At 44.5% G+C, this 19,375-nt stretch overlaps 2 protein-coding genes and 1 long non-coding RNA gene across 3 annotated transcripts in view; 2 read left to right on the forward strand and 1 right to left on the reverse strand.

Moving 5' to 3' along the window:
- The first annotated feature begins 1,406 nt into the window (after nucleotides 1–1,406).
- Nucleotides 1,407–9,397, forward strand: LOC148653162 (uncharacterized). Its single transcript, XR_015941619.1, has 2 exons — nucleotides 1,407–5,349; nucleotides 5,751–9,397. It is a non-coding gene; the product is annotated as an uncharacterized LOC148653162 (long non-coding RNA).
- six4a (SIX homeobox 4a) lies at nucleotides 6,422–16,365 on the reverse strand. The gene is made up of 3 exons (XM_088647779.1): nucleotides 14,973–16,365; nucleotides 11,045–11,748; nucleotides 6,422–8,890 (listed from the first exon to the last, which is right to left on the reverse strand). Exons 1-3 carry the CDS (start codon nucleotides 15,701–15,703, stop codon nucleotides 8,130–8,132), a joined length of 2,196 nt encoding a protein of 731 aa, XP_088503905.1. The 5' UTR covers nucleotides 15,704–16,365; the 3' UTR covers nucleotides 6,422–8,129.
- A 670-nt stretch (nucleotides 16,366–17,035) lies between these two features.
- The window catches only part of mnat1 (MNAT1 component of CDK activating kinase), a 47,140-nt gene continuing 44,800 nt past the window's right edge, over nucleotides 17,036–19,375 (forward strand). The window contains exon 1 of the mRNA XM_088647786.1: nucleotides 17,036–17,245. Within this exon, the coding sequence (XP_088503912.1) occupies nucleotides 17,157–17,245 (89 nt within the window). The 5' untranslated portion in view covers nucleotides 17,036–17,156. The remainder of the gene's footprint in view (nucleotides 17,246–19,375) is intronic.

A 19,375-nucleotide genomic window follows, 5' to 3' on the forward strand; every position in this document is an offset into this window, starting at 1 on the left:
ATTCGTTTCCTTCAGCTCCTGCTCCCCGGCTGTGGTGTGGCGCGCGGTCTCGAGCCCTAACCATTACTGTCTGCTCGGCTGGTCTCTAATCAATTTTAACACACTGGCAATTGGAGTCACCGATGAACGGCTCTCGGGTTTCTGTAATGTCTCTACCACATTGCACCGCGCCTCCTGCTACAACCCGAGAAGCCAAGGGGACGTGCCCGTTCTCAGGTCCTGATTATTTCAAGATGTGGACTTTCTCTGCCCTTGGGCAGTTCTGGCGGGGTCTTTGCTACTGCCGACTGCTTAGACGAATGGGAAGAAAGAAGAAAAGAGAACCACAAATTCATACCAGAGAAACATATCATAAATTTATTTGCACATATTATACCGCTAAACTATTTCACGCCGCAGTCACACAGCCAGTTTCTTTTCACGTTTTTGTCTCTGCGTTTTGTAAATTCTGTAATGACCTTATGTAATCTAAAGCATGGGTAGGCACAAGCAAAAGAGAGCATAAAATAGTTTTGCAACAAAACGGGTCGGTCACTCCTGTCGTTTACTGGAAATCTAAATACGTCACACGGGTAGTGCCTTAGAAAATCGCATTTGATATTTAGAGGAATCTTTCTCCCTTTTGTATTGCAGTTCCTCCTCGCATCTGGTTGCGGATCCCACTGGCAACAACATTTCTTCCCTCATTTTAAAAACGCGATATTTAAGATGTGTTTAAAGATGGTCTCACAGTTTCGGAGCGACGGAATCGTTACCCGCAACCAGAAACTCATCAGTCGTGTTCCGCACGGCTCTGTAAAATCGTTGTCAAGCCGCGTATTTACAGATCACACGTTCACAACGCGAATTTTACTCACTGTCCTCCAGTTATTCATATCCCACTAGTACACGAAACTTGACTCGTAAAAAGCGTCACACAGAAAGATCCTACATGTGTTTTTACTTACTTCCAATAAAACGGCTGCTGCACTGGGCGTATAGAAACAATGATTTATTATTCTGTGTATTTGATTACATATGTATGTCTGTGTAAAAAGTATACACAAAATGCTAAATCACTGCCTCTGTATATCCTATGAGAATTTTTTTAAAAAAAACGGAGTTTAATAAATTGTTTTCTAATAGGTGGAATTAAAAAAAACATTTATTATACTTTAGTAATTAAAAAAAATGGCTTTGCGGAAATACTGTGATTGGAGAATCATCATGTCCTTTACAGAAAGCTGCATTCACGTCTTGTCCAAATTAGATCTCTTCAAGCTCTTGTCGATGTGGACACCTGATTTCATCTTGCTTTTTAACGATGCCCTGGGTTGCGCGTTTCTGCACTGCTGCTAAGTGATAGCTGTTAAAGCAGCCTGCGGCCTTGACAGAGTGCGTGTTTTCAAAGAGCTCGAAGCACAGCAAACAATTCAGATGATGACATATAGCGTAGGAACTGGAGACGTGATTATAAACAATTTCCTGTCACTTGTAAAAATTAGATCATGTTTAAGAGCGCAGCGGTATTTCTGTAATAAAGCCCTCTTTTGTTGTCTGTTCTCGGTGACGCTTCTCGAAGTCTCGAAGGTGTGTGCTAATAGCAACAACGACCCAGACACTGTGATAGGAAATCAAGAGAGAAGAGGCGTGTTAAAACAATAGGAAAAATTCGGCTCAGTTATTTTTTAGAAAGAAATACAGGCCCAGATAACATATCCCCTTTTTTGCTGGAGAGGGGGCTGTTTTCCCCCCTCGTTTCTACGGGACAGAGTGTGTTGTGTGAAACAGGAATCTGAGGGATCACGGATGGGGGATAAACTGAGGCAATTCTGCTGAGCCATAACCGTGAGGCTTGCAAATGCCAGACGAAGTGAACATTTTTAAAGAAAACGCGATTCGTGTCCAGCTGCTCGTGCTCTTAAGACGGTTCAATGATATTTGAGGACCTGGAGCCACACGAGGTGTGTCTTTGCTCAGGCTCAGTTATTGCGAGCCTGTGTCTCTGAAGACGGCGCCGACCTGAGCTTCACGGTGATTCTTACAGGGAGAGGGCGCCAGTCCATAAACAACAGCACACCGCAGAGCTAGTCGGCTTATCTACGAAACAGGGACTGGTGATAATTACCTCTCGTGCATATGATCTATTGGGAACTGATTTTGAACCAAATCTTCTGTTTCGTGTATTCAATTCGATTAAAATATACATACACCATGCGGATCAATTACATCCATTCCATTTGAAAATGAAAATATCCTGGTACAGTACGTATCGCTGTAATAATTTCATGTGGATGATGCCAGCTTTAAAAATACGTTTTGGACGGTCCGCCATATCATTATAGTGCACGTGCAGCTACTGATTTCGTATGTAAAGCAAAATAGTACACAGGAAGTTGAGGGTGCTGCTAAAAATGTTACTCACCTTCAACTCAAAATGATCTTTGGAGCCCCCTGAAGATAAAACGTGAAAAGAAGGATAAAAGGGTACTTTTTTTTCCTGCTGATAAGCTTCTAAAAAACGGACAGGTGGCTTTTTCTCTTTTTTTTTGAGCGCGGAATGAAACTGTCAAGCTTAAATGTCTTTCAGACAATGTGAACTCCGTAAGAGTCATCCGAGAATCTTATCGGAGTTATCGCTCCGGTTACAAAGTGGGCTCCTATTCTTGACAATGCCATTTGTCCAGCGCCGCGTGGGGACCAGGAAGGGCCTCCCAGCTGTTCTCTCGAGCGCGCTTCCACGCGGGACAGCGGGCAGGCTCGAGGCGATGGAACCAGGTTCAGGGCGGCTCGCGCACATCTGCTGCTGGACTCGCCGGACACGCTCCGTGATCCACCCTGACGCGCTGGAGCGCAGATGTTTCATTTTGTCCTTAACGCAGATCTCACCATTAAATCCTACCAGGGTTTCACCTTTCCGTTTCAGCGAATTACCAGACATGTGCTGGGAGAGACATTAGCTGTTTGCCAACGACTAAATTAGCATTCATCTTAGAAAATACATGTTATATCTGATATATTCACGAGTCTCGTCTTATGTTAGTCACGGGCAAAAGGCAGTTGTATTTCACCAGAAGAGTATAATAATGGATAATTACTTTCGATTAAATAATGTTATTTAATATATTATATGGGATGAAGTATCGACGATGAATCACAAAGTAAGCAAAGAAAACCAAAAACAAAAAGTTAAAAAGTAACACAGTAAATTCGCATACAATATAATGAAGACGTCCAATGTTCTCTCATATGTCATTTGCACTAGAGGGCTGGAAATTTCACGTGCTGATCTTAGCTGGGGAGCTACGGGCGTCACTGGAGTTTACAGTCCATCGAGTGACAGAGACGGACAAGTACAGCACACCGCCCTCTACAGGCCTAGGAGCCTGGAGTCTGGCCGAGACGGCTCAAGCTGAGCCCCCAGCCTCCTAGGTTGAGGGAAGGCTCCGCTTCTCGCTCGGCTGGCTTGTGAGAGCTGCCGGAGAGGAGGCCGGGGGGCTGCACCGGTGTTTCGCCGCCTCTCTCGGCCCTGCGAGGTAGCGGCATGATTAAAATGCAGCTGCATCCCCGCAACGACACACTAACAAAATCAAACTCTGTCGACTGTCCTGCTGGACAGACTCGCTGCGTCCTCGAAACCGAGCTTCCCCGCAGTGGGTTCAGCTTTCCCGTTCCCAGCTCTTGTCTCTTCAAGTGTGAAGAGTTTTAACCTGAAGAGTTTAAGAGTAAAGAGTTTTAACCTGAAGCAAACAGAGTGACTTCCAGAACTTTGCCGAGACAGTGAGAGATGTGTATTTCCCCGTGTTCTAATTGTTGCTGTTTCCACATGACATCTGAAATACGAGAGAAGGCAAGTACGTTACAGCATCGAAATGCCGGAGGCCCAGCCTAACTGCGAACGCTCCTCGCCGTTTTCAAAGCAAACTTTCCTTTCTTTGATTGCGTTGTGTGGTGTTGATTTCCTTACGCACATATTTGTAGGGGCAGGTAATGGTTTATTTAAATTAGACCGTGTTCTTACTATGCATACATATTTTTTTTAAGTATACAAAAATAGTGGAGGGTCTTTGAACCTCTCCAAAGCTCATGACCTTTCCCCTCTCATTAGTGGAGCCGGGAGCTCTGAGGCACTGTGCGCTTCAGGTCACATTACATATGGCGCACAGTCTGTTGAAACGCATTAAATGTCAGCTTTGAAATTTTGAAAGGCTAAAGGTTAGCTCTTTTAATAAGCCCTGTTCTGGGGGTTCCCCCCTTTACTACCTCGCTGTTCGTGTTTTACTGTGCACCTCTGTAACTGCGTACAAAACGATACATCAGGAGTTTCAGATTGGAACTCCGAGTGCAGGTGAAGGTAAATTCTCCGGTTTTACTACGTGGGCACGTATTGTGTGCATATGCGGCGTGTCTTGTACTGTAACTCCAAAATAAACGACGGGTATCGAAAGGGTAGAAGTATCAACGATTGTCGCACTTGTTTTGCGCAAGTAAAGTCAGTAAAAACTGCTGGTTGATATGATTTCGATTTCGTATCAAAAAATACTTTTGAAAACAGCGGACAATGTATTGCATTCAAATGTGTATGCATGTTGTAATGTTCTTGCTTTGGTTTGTGTTTTACTGTAAATCGCAATAAATGATTCTACAAAGCAAAAAACAAAACTATGAAGATGGCTACAACTACATAATGAACTGGGGGCACGGGCATCTTGTCATCACATGCTGTATAACCTACAGAGTAAAAACATTCCGGACGAGTCAGTTCGTAATGGTGGGGGACTTCACGATAATGAAACGTAAAACGAACGAAACGAAAAAGATTTCCAAACGAGCTTCGAACAATAAACGGGATGAGAAGGAAAATGGGACGAGTCTTCAGGAGCAGCTCCTGCCCTGTGAGTGCGGTCGGCTGACGGGTGTCGCGAGGCGTCCCCAGGTACCGGTCGCCCTGCTCGCACGCTGTGCTCCCGAGCCCGGGTCGGTATCGGACGGTCTCGCCTCGCGCGGTGCTCACCATGGTAACAGACAGGGCCGTGAAGGCAGAAACCGGCCCGCACGCTGTGAACATATATATATTTTTAAAATTAATAAACACAGCCCGCTATGGCTGCATCGACCCCCACACACACACACACAACCATAAATTATTTATGGACATTGAGTGTGGAGTAAGGAGGAGGGGAGGACTCCGGTTACTTTTTAAAATTTCTTGTCAAAGGGTGGCAGTTTCAAACGGCAAGTTTAAAATTCCTCTCCTTGACGCGGGCGGAGGGGAAAAAAGAAGCAGAAATCTGAAAAACTCGTCAAAATTCAGAGAGGAGCGGGGCAGTGAAAATCCCGCACAGGGATGAGGCATTGTCATCTTCTTTGGTAAGGAATATAATCCGTCGGACTTTCAGTAAGATCTAGATGGTTAGTTTTATTTAAAACAATCTTTTGTAATTCCAGGGAAACATAGTCTACTTGCTCTTTAATATTAAACAGTTGCTATCTGATATCTCTGAATCAGTTAATCTGATGCTCAAAGAGGAGATCACCTGTGAACTAGTAACAAAAGGCTCATTACCTGCAGGTATTTATGCCTGGGAGGAACACTGTGAACTGTGAATCAGTCACATTGTGTTGTGGTGCCACATCAATAGCAGTAATTCTTCCCATGACATTGCACTGACAAACTTGTAAAGAAGGATCCTCTCTTAGGTCACTCTAAAATTTAGAAAACATGAAGTAGGTAAAGAAAAGGTGACTGAATCCATTATTGAATCCTCTAGAGACGTGCTGGAAGCCCAGCAGATGCTATCATGCAGTCACGGTGAATTAAAAATGAAAAGGCTAGTAAACGATGACTCAGCATTTCAGCTCTCAGTATGACGATGGCGTGAAGGGGCAGAAACTGAAGAAATAAAGTGTGGGCACTCTAGACAATAATTCAGCAAAGCTCTCGGCTGGTAAGACTACTGTAAATGCATTGTGTATGTAGAGACAGGATGTCAAAATGTTCATTTTTATGCCTGTTAATTAGTATGCACAGGAGCTGACTGGATCACTTTCCTGTTGAATTATACCTGTTGTTCCAACAGAAATAACCATTACAGAGTTGAGGTCGCAAGTATGAGATCTGTCTTGTTGCATTGTGCTGCACTAACACAGCGTATCATATTGTAATTTTGAATTTTTTTTCCCTTTGGATGCGCATATTGCCTCTGATTTTTTTTTAAATGTAACTTTAAAACTCAGTTTTACAATGTGGTCATTTAAACCAGCATTTACCTTTGCACTGTCTTTGGTAAGAAGTCATGCATGCATTTGAGAAAGATGAATTTGATTGAATACTGGACTAGAAATATATTGTTCCTTTTATGTTTATATATTTAAAAGACACAGAGGTGACCGATGAAGATTCAAGGGTCGTACAATAAAGAAGGCTAAGGCCACTGCAGTGTACTGTATATATAAATATAAAGTTTTAATGGGATATAATGTTTAGAAAAATAAGTTCCAATCATTTCAGAATACAAACAAAAGACCATTCAAGCTTAAAAATCCTATTACAGTACTATACAGCTCGTGTTTTGTATGAAACAATCAAACACACAAATGTCACATGCTTAGTGTACCATCACCAAAAAGTGGAGAAAGTTTTACCCCAACCCAAGATTGTCCTATCTCTTTAAAAAAAGAAAAAAATATAAGGCACATACAATATATTTGGGAAGTACCGCAGTAGCAGAGCAAGCTCACCATGCAAAAAAATCAACAAAAGAAATTTCTCCCCTTTAAAAAACACAAAAACAAAACATTCATTTTCATACACAGAGTACTGCGAGACTTAGCAGTGGGCGCCAAATGTAGAGTATCTCCCACAAAACACCGCTGTTAACATTCATATCTTCGCCTTGCATTTACAAATGTCACTTATTTACATGTGCTTGCATTGGACTTTTTACAGAAATAAAAACAACCCACAGAAACATTTTTTAACAACAACTAAGACAGTAGCAGACAGGTTTGAGATATTGCATTTGGTAGATTTCATGAAACATGTCTTTGCTTCCTTAACAAGCCGCTAAATTCTGTTAGAGACAAGATTTGAGCCGGCTGTTCTGTAGTGTCTGTCTTTAAGGTGGAGCAAAACAAGTTGTGTCAACAGGAGCAGTGTTAGGAAGACCAATTATTCTTCTTTCACGTTCAGAAGTTTGTACTGTGAGGTCTGCCTTTGTTACATTCTGCTGCACTAATGCAGCAATTCTAGTGCAAGAAGAGGAACAGACAAGGACTGATCTCATGTTTTAAGGCAGAAAGGCACTTTAATACTAAAAAAAATCCATCTAGGTAACAGCATAAGTCTTATAAATAACAAATATTATGCAACAAATACAATGGCAGCTGGGTGGTGGGGTTTGTTAAAACATGGGCGAAACTCAACCTTCTTTTTCTTTGTTCTGCTAAAGAAATAACTGTATTGCATAATTGTTTTCACTGCATACATTTTCTTTCAAGAAAATCCTATTCACTTTGATATAGTGCAGAAATATATTTTTTTATAAGATATCTTCTGCAAGTTTCATCATACGCAGCAAGGCATCACCAAGATTAAGAAACTATAACCTTTGGCTGAAGTGGATCTTGGCTTCCATGTGGGAACAGGCCACCATCACAACTTGACATTCATATTCATCTATTGTGACACTAATAAAAAGACATTTGATACATAAATGTCCCCGTTCTGCTTTGGAACATGATTTAGTATTGAATTGAAATACTACAAATCAAATTCATTTTCATTACTAAAAACCTGGAGAAAGTGGGCAAAGAACAAACAAATCTGACTGTGAAAATCGACTGGGAAACTTGGATTCGATGTATATGCACATATAAACACCTGTGTGGAAACTTCTCAAAGAATCAAACCAATGCTAGTTCATTTCTTTCATAAGAAGAAAGACTGCTGGCCACATTCTCCTCAGATTCAAGTGTACTTACTCCTTGGGTCAATCAAACTAATTGTTGTCAATGCATTATTAATTTGGGCTGGGGTTGTGAACACAGTGAGATGCACAAGCAAATAATTTAACACTATAAGGAAAAAAACAAAAGGCTGCCACACAAATGACATCCCACAGGCAGATCCTTTGAAGAAATGACAGAGGTTATAGGTCATTCATGTCCTCCTCCATCTGCACATTTTGTAGCTTGGCCAGCTCTTTCTCCTCCGTCTCCATCTCTCCGCAGATTACCCTCACCATGTCGCTGATGCCCGGCTTGGTGCGCAGGAGCAGGTTCTCCGCTCTGGGCTTGCTGTCCGCTATGGAGAGGAAGTTGCCCTTCAGGCCGGGGGCGTGCGCGAGCGTGGGGACTCGATGGCCGTTGTAATCTGCAGAAATGGCCCCGCCCCCCTGCCCCGCCCCCATGCCCTGGTGGTGCGCGGCCTGCGCCCCGGGGCTGGCTGCCACAGTCAGCGTGGTATAGCTGGCACTGCCCACCGGCTCTGCGCTCGAGGAGCTGATGATGGTCACGGGAGAGGCCTGAGAGGAAGGAGGCGGCGACAGGCCGGCTGCGTTCCCAGAGTTCAGAGGGTCCGAGGGCCCGAGGACCGAGGGGGCGTAAGCGTTGTTCAGCGCCGCCTCGGCGCTCAGAGGCGAGGACGCGGAGGCGGAGAGGTGTGTCGAGCCGAGGCTCAGCTGCCCGCTTTGATCCAGGTGCATTCCGGGAGGAAAGGAGAACCCCCCCTCTGCCGGCTCCTGTTTGATGGCGGTGGGGGCGGGGGCCGGCGGCGCACAGGGGAGAGCGTAGAGGACAGTGCTGGGGTGCAGGGGCGCCAGGACCAGTTTGTCGTGCTGAGGGACGGAGGCTGAGCTGCTGGAGAACGAGTCTCCAGGAGCACCAGTGGCATTGTGCAATAGAACGTTACCTGGAAGGGCGATAACAAGAGAGCTCAGCAGGGAGGTCTACAAAGCAGTGACAGTCGCATCATGCGGGGAAAGGCCTTGGCTTTGACAGCAATGGAGCAAACAGAGGGACTGCGTTCATTCTCACCCTGATCTAGATCAGTTTTGGGATCTTCTTTGACCCAATTTGTAAAAGCAGCAGGCAGCTCATGAAAACCAGCCGCGGTGTTTGCAGAGGGCTGTGAAGGAAGCGTGTGAGTGGCAGATCAGCTCCTGCCTGCCTAATGGTTATTTAATGGCAATAGCTGAGCAGAGGAGTGCAGTGAAGCACACACTGTACTGAATGGCCACTGGGACAGCCAAACCCAGACGCAGGGGGACCACACTGTGCCTGAAGTCCTGCTTTAGGTGGCACCATTCCACCCATCTGCATGTACAACAAGACCAATGACATGTGGCTGTGAAATATTTTGATCATTTTTTTAGTAGTGTATTTCACAATGGTATCAATTAGTCGATTTCGATTTTAATCTCCAGCTTGATTTTTGAAGTTGCATCAAGATAATCAGTTGGGTTCAGATTTCTTATTCCACAAAACCCTTTTAAAGCTGAGCGTAACTTGATTCTTCTAATATTTTACCTGCGGTGCCAAACTCATTGCAGTGATTTCATTTCCTTTCTAAGCTATTCTGATATACTACATCATTCCAACAAAGGCTTGAACTTCTGTCAAGATCAACAAAGTGGTTTGGAAAGAACTAGATTGAGCCAAAGGATCTTGATTTTTCATCTCCTTCTTCAGAAGAATCACGTGAGGCGCATGTCAGCGTCCCGAAGGTGTGGCGACTGTACTGCATGTTTCCAGCTGTGACAGTGCTTTGCTTCTCGGTACAAAGCAGTCGTCACACAATGCAACTGCTGTAGCCCAGGGTACTTAACCTCCCACCTGGTTTTATCAGCATAAGAAAAAGCATGAGTAGAATGGAGTAACTACAGTGCACTGTTTGCGTGGATCACATTCATTGCAGACCATAAGCAGATTCAAAGGCGATTGTACTTGGAGCCCTTTACAAGATCAGGCTCAGTACTTTCCATACCATCCTTGTATATGTGACTCCATCTGCTCAGTGTCTCACACCTCACCATCAATCACTTCTCTTGTTTGGGGTCAAACTAGTTATTTGACAACATTCAGAGGATATAAACATTATTTAAATCTCCCTCTGCTGAGCAGTACCCACACAATTGTTTCAGTCATATTAAAATAAAATTTTGCCTAAGCACTTTGATGTCTGCTTTTTAATGAGTGGTTTAGTACAACTCTTCTCCCTCTGAATTAAAGGAAATGTACCGAGATTTTATTTTTATATGGCTCATAAATAAAATATTAATAACGATATCCGCATGAAACTAAGGAGTACAGATCAGACTGCCTTGTTACAGATGTACCTATAAAATGCTCATAAAAAAGACCACCCGCTACAGATTTTGATAGAGCTGGAGATGCATATAAAGATCTGGCCACAATGCAGAACACGCTGAACCAGTAAACTAGCTCACCTTGAGATACAACTGCAGTGCAGCAGAAGCTGCCAAGAATACTAGCTAAAGCAAAATGGGGATTTCAAAAGCACTCTGTAATGTTGGGAGGTACCCTTGTCTGTTTCATTCTCTGTAGTAACACAATGGTTTATAAGGCTGACAAAGTATTTCACATGCAAGCAGATCTCAGTAAATCTGTGCTGAGAGATAACCAGCAGTGCATGACACACTGGAGGGCATTCAGAGAAATTAAAATGGGCATTTCTCCAGACAGGTGAGAGACAAAGGGTGCATGCACCAGGACCCAAGCCAGTGGAGAACTGCCATTAGTAATAATCGAGTGTTAAGTTATTGCTGTGACTGTTCCCTGTACCTCTTTGCCTTGGTAAACTAGTGCAAATATACCCTTTCGGCCCTCATCCTGGTAATGCCCTTTGTCTTTTGATTTTTTGCTGAAGTGAGCTCTCAATTAAAAACTGACGCCATAACATATTTTCACGTATTTTTCCGGATGAAAATGGAAACGTTCTGCTTATAAAAACACTACTTCAATCAAGATATAATTCTGCAGGAAGATGGTTGATACCCTCTGATCCTAGCTTGAGCTGTACCTCAGGCCAATGCAGTGAACATACCATGGGAGGGAGCTGTGGAGACAGGAGGCATTTGTAGTTGTGGCAGCCCGATATTTCCATTGACTAGGGGCCCATTGGTGTCAGCGGTGGGGATATGGACAAGGCTATACTGGCTGAGGTGCAGTGGGCCGTTGGAGGTGCTGAATGTGACCAGAGAGCTCCCATCCTGAGAGGCCAGAGTCTGCAAGCCCTCCATTTTGACCTCACTAGCGTGAATGGTGGCAGGGAAGGAGGAGCCCAGTGTGCTCATGTTGTAAGGCACGGCGGAGTTCGTCACAGGCCCATTGAGAACCTTGTAGTCCTTCTCATCAGACGAGTGCAGCACAGTCTCTCCATTAGCGCTGTCAGAGCTGACAAGGCTGTTGGTAGGCCTAAGTGCATTGAGGGTTATGGGCTGGGACCCACCCAGGTTTAGCCCATTGAAGAGGATGTTACTTGGAGCCTGGAGGTAGGAGCTGCCATTCAGGAACACTGAGGGGGCGTTAGTAGAGACAAGATTCCCATTGAAGACGGCGCTGCTGGCCGAACTGGAAGACATCTTGGCTTCCCCAATCTGCTGAATGATGATGCTGTCTGTAGATCCCGGCAGAGGATGGGTGCTGTGATTGGCCATCCCGTCAGAAGAGTTGGACAAGGGGCGTGGAGAGAGGTCATCCTGCCCCTTACTGGATTCATCCTCTGTGCTGTGGTTACCATCAGACTCGCTGCAGGGAACAATAAAAATAGTTTTAATGTTAGTCTAAGGATTTTATGAATAAAACATATGTGCATTATGTTTTGCTCTATAATGTTAAGCTGCACAAATTTCAGAAAGCGATATTTAATAAAAATGTCCTTAGATTAATAATTTAATAAATTAAATTTGCATTACAAATGTTATCCATATATTAAGATCCTTTGTAGTTCATTTTACTTCCCAGCTGAGAATTCCCAGTTGCGAATTTAAACCACATGTTACTGGAAGGGTAATAAAGACGCAGCTGTATTGCAATATCACTGCAATGCCTCATCCTGTCCTGCTGTAGTATCCAGCCACATGGAATCAGAGAATTGTACCAAGAACTTGGCCCCTGCAGGTATGACCTCTGCTCGATCAGCCCCCACCTCCCATCTGGAGGTCTGTGCAGTACTGGGTAGCAAGACGCCAATTCAACACAAGGACTGTTTCTCTGGTCTAACCCCTGGGAGCACTGCTGGCAGTTTTGCATCTGCTTATGTCTTTTGTAAGGGCTCATTGTAAACAGAAGGAATGGAGCTCTCTGCAGGGCTGGGAAATGTCGTCAAGGTTTCTATCCTGAGGCTAAACCTGCACACTTGGACACACATTAAGCTTCCCACTGCCTGGAGTTTTGAGTCTTCCCATGTATCCCAAACTCTAGAGGTCTACAACAAGCTGACAGCGGGCCACAATGTCGAGGGGAGGGGAGGCTTGTTTCCATGTTGGAGGTTGCAGGATTGTTTTGTTGAAAGAGGAAAGGAAGTAACAATCCTTCAGGTCTGACAGGAAGAGCTCTGAGACTACGGTCTCAAAAATGATTAAAAATAAAATACCAGTACACAACATGAAGTGCCAGTGTCAAACACTGAATTGGCCATTACAGCTAAAGACACCATTAGAAATCCAAATAATTAACTTACATAAAAAAAACTTACAATACTAGAGATAGTTGAATGAAATCTGAATTTTTTACTGGTTCGATATATTGGAGGAGTTTGACAGTAATTTGTTAAACAGAAAGTGAGCAAGCATGTTGTCACCCTGGGTGAGACATTTTCTTTTAGTCATTAAGGGTGGCAGGCACCCTTAAATCAAGTGTAGTTTATCATTGTGAAAAGAAAACTGCTCCCTCGAAAAAGGAAAGACTGGGAAACTCTCGTCCCTGGCTTTATGGCCTTTACTGCCATTCTTTTCAAATAACAAAGATAACTGGCTCTGAGTTTCAGATGCAAACTTTTATTCAGCCTAACTGTGGCATTGCATCAGACCGCTTTTATACTGCCGCATATAAAGTCAAAGGCAATTTGTACTAATGGAGTCTTGGAATTTGTACCAAATGTTTCCCACCCCTGGAGTGTGAACTGGATTAAAACCCTTCGTATTCTCGCACAGTTAATTGGCAGCAGGCCTTTCCTGGTGGACGAGGGGACTGACCTCGACACCATTTGGTGTAATAAACTCAGTGGTGACAAATGCCAGGACCACCGCAGGCCAAGCACAAATGGTCAAACAGAGGGTCTCTCTCTGTGAGCGCAGATGAAATACGTGCCTCTGCACTGTAGGAGGTTTTCGCGAAATGACTGTAGCGCGAATTCTGCAACTTACACAAAACGCTCAAAGCTCTAATACCTGCCGAACGCGATACAGAGACGTCTCTTTTCTGTAACATTTTCTATTGGTTAAATACTATTTATAAAGTAAATTCGCGAAGAACGGCGAAACTACTGGATGCATGTTATTTATTTAGAAAAACTTTCCATAGACTTTAAAGACGAAACGTTGCCGCTTGTGTTTCTAAATTGGATTTCCTAATTCTATTTTATTTTACATCCTCAAATATATAAAAATAAAACATCCACGCTTTGGCACCACGCTTTAAATACGATATCTTAAGGGACGTGAAACAGCTGCATTTCGAGGCGCTAAAAAAGACCGAGGCGAAATGTTCACACAAAGAGCTCTATTGAATCGACAGAGTTCTGGGTTCATCGCCCAAGCTCTTTGCGTTTACAGGATACATTAGGCTTTTGCACGTCTTAATCCTCTGCTTCAGCGCATGAAAACCTCGTTTTCAACACTGTCCGCGGCTCACGCTCAAAGCCAAACAGTTAAGAACCGTCCTCAAGACTTTTCCTAAACTACGAGTGAATCCTAATTTATGGGACGCTCCGTTGATTACAACAGCGTCCTGCAAGCCGAAATGCCTTTCAGCACATTTGTGTGACATCAGCTTTCGGGGAGGGGAAAACAACTGCAAAATCTCTGTGCAAAAGAGGTCACCTTCCACCAGGTGCGCAAGAGCGCTATTCTAAGAAAGTTAAATAATAAAAAACAGAACTCGGTTACAGCTCTGTCTCCATTAACCCTGCAGTGCGGGGCGGTCATGTCCTCACAGACAGCCTCGGTTCAGAAAGTGCGCCGATCCCATCTCCTTAAAAACCAGAGTAAAAAAGGATGGAGGCGAGAGCTGTGGTAAACAATCACCTGGAATCCCTCACATCAAACATCAAACATTGAACAACAATATTATAGTCTTTGAGACTATATCTTATCTGCTTTGAGTTCATGAACCATGTGTAACGGAGTAGAGGAAAATCGTAGTCTAATAAATCTTAATTTCATAAACTACTCCTGGAAATCCCAGAACACTGTTTCGAGTGTGCTGAATAAAGAGCCTATTTTTCTCCGATCATTTTAATCGAATGTCTCGGTAATCTAAAAATATTAATTGTATGAGTTACAGCTTGGCCGAAAACAATAGCTTAGACAACAGCTTGAACAGTGTTGCAGAAGCACAGCAAGTCCTGCCGGTTTGCGGCGATCTGGGTTACCACTACACGCGAAACCCGATCTGAATGGGAACAGCTTCAGATTTCAAAACATTAGTAGCGCGTATCTGACACGCTTTTCTTTATTTTGGAATTATCTTCGTAAACGATGATCACAGCCCTCGTTTCAGAAAAAGAAACATGCCGTTCCGTTTAGTACCCTCTTATTTGCAGATCTTACTATCCGGAGGGCCGGTACAGCCAGGTGAGATTGTATGAACGGCGGATCTTTTGACCAACAAAACGAGCTTATTGATTTGTATCTCATGCATTTTTTAGAATTCACGTCTTTCTAATCCATTCAGTAAGATACATACTCTTGATCCCACATCATGATTCAAACGAACTTTTTTTTTTAAAAAAAGGATAAGTTTATGCGCACCTTTTTGACTGCGCCTCGGACGGGTTCCTGTCCCGCTGCCTCCTGTTTTTAAACCAGTTGCTAACTTGAGTCAAGGAAAGCCCGGTGATTTTGGCCAGGTTCCGCTTCTCGGCCGGGGACGGGTACCGGTTCTGTTTGTAAAGGTCCTTCAGCGCGTTTCTCGACCTCTCCTTGAAGCAGTAGACCGTCTCCTCGCCGTCCCAGATCGTCCTGGGCAGGGGGTATTTCCTCCGCAGCCTGTACTTGTCTACAGCCCCCAGGGGTCTGCCCCGAGCCTTCTCCGCCTCGGTGTACCGAGCCCTGTACCACAGGTCCTGCAGGGAGGGGTGGTTAGGAGGGCTGAAGCTGTGGTTCTCCAGAATGCTGTACAGCTCCTGGTACCGCGCCTGGTGGAAGGCGACCAGGGCTTGGGCTTTCAGGATGCTCTCGTTGCCACGTAGCAGGTCGCTCTGAGGTAGGGACCAGAGAAACCTGGCGAGGCGGTCCACGTTGCCCCCCTGCTGCAGAGCCTCGCAGACGCACGCCACTTGCTCCGGGGAAAACGCCAGGGAGGAGGCGGCGGCGCTCGCCAGAAGTTCGCCGTGGATCTGCTCTGCGGCTGAAGTTGCCTGCTCCATGGACAAGCCCGCAGCGTCCAGCGCCAGCTGCTTGGAGGTCTCCCGCTTGTCCGCCTTCACATCTTCCTTCTTGATCTCGTGGGCACTTCTGACATCGCTCGAGGAAGAAGACATTTTTTTTTTATGCTTCCTGGTAAGTCACTCCTCCTGGTTTCGGCAGGGCTTCAGCCGATCGGGTTTCCCTGCGCCATGCGAGCCCGATCAGATATCTGGCAGCGCCTGTAAACGGATAAGGCTCTCGCTCGCTCGCTCTCCCTCTCTCCCTCCCTCCCCAGTCACTCCTCTCCTCTCACTCCAACGTGACTTCTACTCCGCAAACTGGAGCAGGAAGGGGGTCCTGCACCGGAGAGCAACCTCATTCGCCCGACAGCGCTCCGCGGGGGAGGAGCGACGGGAAAACAGAGACGCGTGTTTGTGCGGGGGCCGCCACTCAAAGCCGCCGGCGCGGCCTGCTTACCTGGGCAAGGTGAACGCGCTCGGGATGCGGGGACACGCCCCCCATTGTCAGCACAGGCGCGGGCCGCGGCGCTTGCACAGCGCAGGAGATGCGCTTTCCTCCGGGGCTGCTTGGACTCCGGCGAACTGCACCACGGCCACAGAGAATCGCGGATGAGGACAGCAAAAGCGCAGCGCTGAGCCGTCGTGAAATGAATGGAAACGGGGCAGGAAAAGAGCGGAAAACGAAATCCGAGGCGGGGGGCAAATACAAGCACATTTATGACACGAAGAAATGGTTTTTGTACGTGATCATCTGAAATAAAGCCATATCTGAAAATTCTGTTTCTTACATGGTTTATTTACTTTGGCAAGAATAATCACTTTCCACCATTATTTTACTTAGTGCAATTGTTGCATTCCTATGTGCTATTATGCGACATTTGCTAATTCTACAAATACCAATGACCACGATATATTATAGTATTATACAAATATTAAAGATCAAGATAATTATATTTCACATTATTAGTAAACTTACGATGAATTCAGGTGGGTAGCTGCGTCAGCTGCAAAGGAACAAGTAATAGCTCACACCTGAAGAAGGCTCCACGGCCGAAACGTTGTGTTTCTTTCTTCTTTTTTCCAGCATGGAATAAACCTGTTATCTGTTCCCTACTATGAATTCTATTACTGTTAGTGCTAGTATTATAATTGTGACACATGTCCATAGCGCTAATCATTAAGCGTTATATTTTGTAGACCGTTTTATTTATATTCTTCCGTTTGGGGAAAAAGTATAAATAAATATAAGTATAATATAAATATAAAAATAAGCATAAATAATTCAAAATTTATTTAACCGTTCAAACGAAATGAACGGTTAAATAGAACTATACGTCTCAGTAATTTCCCCTTATTGGAAGAATTAGAAAAAAGAGGTGCACATGACTCCGAATGTGCGGCGCTCCTGAGCGGTGTAAAGACAGCCCCCGGAACTATTTCGAAGGTGCAGTTTCCACTCCGGAATGTGTTTGGTGTGAAGCAGCAGGGTCGTGGTGTAGGATGTAATATTCTGTTAACCGCGGTAGTGTAATTCATCGAAGGAAAATTTCAGTAAATCTTTTTAGACATGGATGACCAGGGCTGTCCACGATGCAGAACCACCAAATACAGGAACCCATCTCTCAAACTGATGGTCAATGTCTGTGGCCACACGCTGTAAGTCCTTTTAATATGTCGTTTCGTAACACAACAGCAAACTAACACGCACAAGAATGTAGTTCATTTACAGCTCAGAAAAGATCATTATTCTCGACTTTTGGAAACGTTTTACACAACCGACCACCTTGTCTTTAAAACGCGAGGGTTTTTACATTCATTTTTTACCCCGATATGTTGGGATCTTCGAGTAACTGCAGTACTGCACGTAAATTGTCGATTTCTTCTTCTTCTTATTTGGATACGATCAGTTTATCCTCATTCTGAAATCGCCTTAGAAGCCGTGCAGGAGCTGGGGGCATAGAAATGATATTTTGGGATGGTTATTTCTAACGTAATGTCACCAGTGTCGTAACACTGCAAATAACACCCCCCTCCGAGAAACACTTGGAGAATTTAGATGGTGATAGTCGGGGATCAGATAACGGTTATCAGAAGCATAATTTATTCACAAATGTAAAACGTGAAAGATAACGAATCACTTGACACAGGAACGCAGTGCATAAGGTCTTGTCCAAACCGTACTGTTTTATGCAGACAAAGCAAAATTCCCCCATCCTGTAGCAATGGTATATGGGTATTGTCCAGCTGGCCTGGATAGAGGATGCCGAAGAGATTCTGGCCAGTTCTCAGCTTTGAATGTAAAGCTGAGGAATAATAACAGTGGTTGTCATGTTGACGTTGTTAAATTATTAACCCCTTCAGACCTGTGTTGTTAACAGTGAAAATCATACCTATTGTCGTATTTTGAGGTATAAATTGCTTAATTCAATTATGGCCACAGATTCTTGAGACATTTTGTCAAAGCAAACTATGTTGCTGAGTTTAAACAATTTTAAGTGTAATTTTAAAACTGTATTTCTTATTTTGGGGCAGATAGCTTTCCTGGGCTCCTTTTATATTGAGTGGGGTGGAGCAGGGGCACTGTGGCAGACCTGCATTGTCACAGCGAGCCCTGGCATTTTTAAAGATCAGTGATGTTCGATTAAAATCTTGGTTGCTGGTATGTTTCATTAAACTCTGTTAATTTAAAACCGTTTGAAGTGGAGGAGGGAAGGTCTTCCTTTCCATGAATGGACGTACAGTGCGCGTCTGTTTGGAACAAGGTACCCAGCAGAGTCATCACAGCTTGCGCTCCAACTTTTTTCAAGAACAGATCCTTTAAGAATCCGCCGAGTTCTAATGATCCCGAAGCCTGATCTCATCTGATCTCGGAAGCTAAGCATGACTGGGCCTGGTCAGTGCAGAGATGGGAGACCAGGTTGCTTCTGTAAGTGTTGTTGGTGGAACAGTAGAGCAGACTCTTCCCTGTGGTCCAGATTTTCCAGGCCAACGCTACCGCATGGCGACAGGAGGACACTGTTGTAGGAATATTGATGAGACAGTAAGGTCCTAACTGCTCATTCTCACCTTAAACGACATGGTGCGGTTTGTAGCAGTAGGGATTAAATCCGTTGTTCTGGCTTAATTCTACTTTGGGATCTTATAGACTGGTCTCCCTAGAGTTTGTCCTCATTTAAATCGGTGAAGCAATTTGTCATTTTTCCACCTGCTGTACTGTGCAGGGGGGCAGCTGGTTCAGAAGAACTGCCTTCTGTCACCCAAATGGAGCTGCACTTCACTGGTGGATGAAGTCGGTCCTCTCCCACTTACACTGCTTTGTTCCACATAACCCTGGCTCTTGAACAAGAATGCCGTTTTTTCATTTACTTGTCGTAGTATATCGTATCTCACAGGACTGTGTTGAGCTCTTGTTTGCTTCATGTCATAATTTCTGTAATCGGGCACTTCTGGAGGGACGGTATGAAAAGGGTAAGCTTGCAGGGAAGAAGGAGAGGTAGTACTGAGCCAGATTAAGAAACCCATTAAAATATTAGCATCTGCTTTGAGTTTTTGAGGAGTTATGTGTGGCCAGACATCCTGGATTCCTGCTGGCCAGCTTGGTCCTTAGAGAGTCTGAAGCTGTATTAGTACGATTTGTCTGGGATTCCGTTATCTGACACTGTAAAGTCAAGGTACTGTGGAATAAAACCGAACACGCTCTCTAGGGCTCAAAGGCAGTGCAAGCTCTTGTCATTAGCTGTCAAGACACCGGTTTCTATATACAGCAATACAGTGCAAAAACAGTGG

This window comes from Lepisosteus platostomus, chromosome 10 (assembly GCF_059453375.1).
Source record: "Lepisosteus platostomus isolate fLepPlt1 chromosome 10, fLepPlt1.hap1, whole genome shotgun sequence".
In the NCBI taxonomy this organism is placed as follows: domain Eukaryota; kingdom Metazoa; phylum Chordata; class Actinopteri; order Semionotiformes; family Lepisosteidae; genus Lepisosteus; species Lepisosteus platostomus.

Bases quoted from the DNA above. Each gene is read 5' to 3' on its own strand.
- six4a (XM_088647779.1), bottom strand. From the start codon at position 15,703: ATGTCTTCTTCCTCGAGCGATGTCAGAAGTGCCCACGAGATCAAGAAG. The intron at 11,749-14,972 runs GTGCGCATAAAC...TGTTCCCTGCAG, and splicing joins TCCGAGGCGCAGTCAAAAAG to CGAGTCTGATGGTAACCACA. The intron at 8,891-11,044 runs GTATGTTCACTG...TCGCCCTTCCAG, and splicing joins CTCCACAGCTCCCTCCCATG to GTAACGTTCTATTGCACAAT.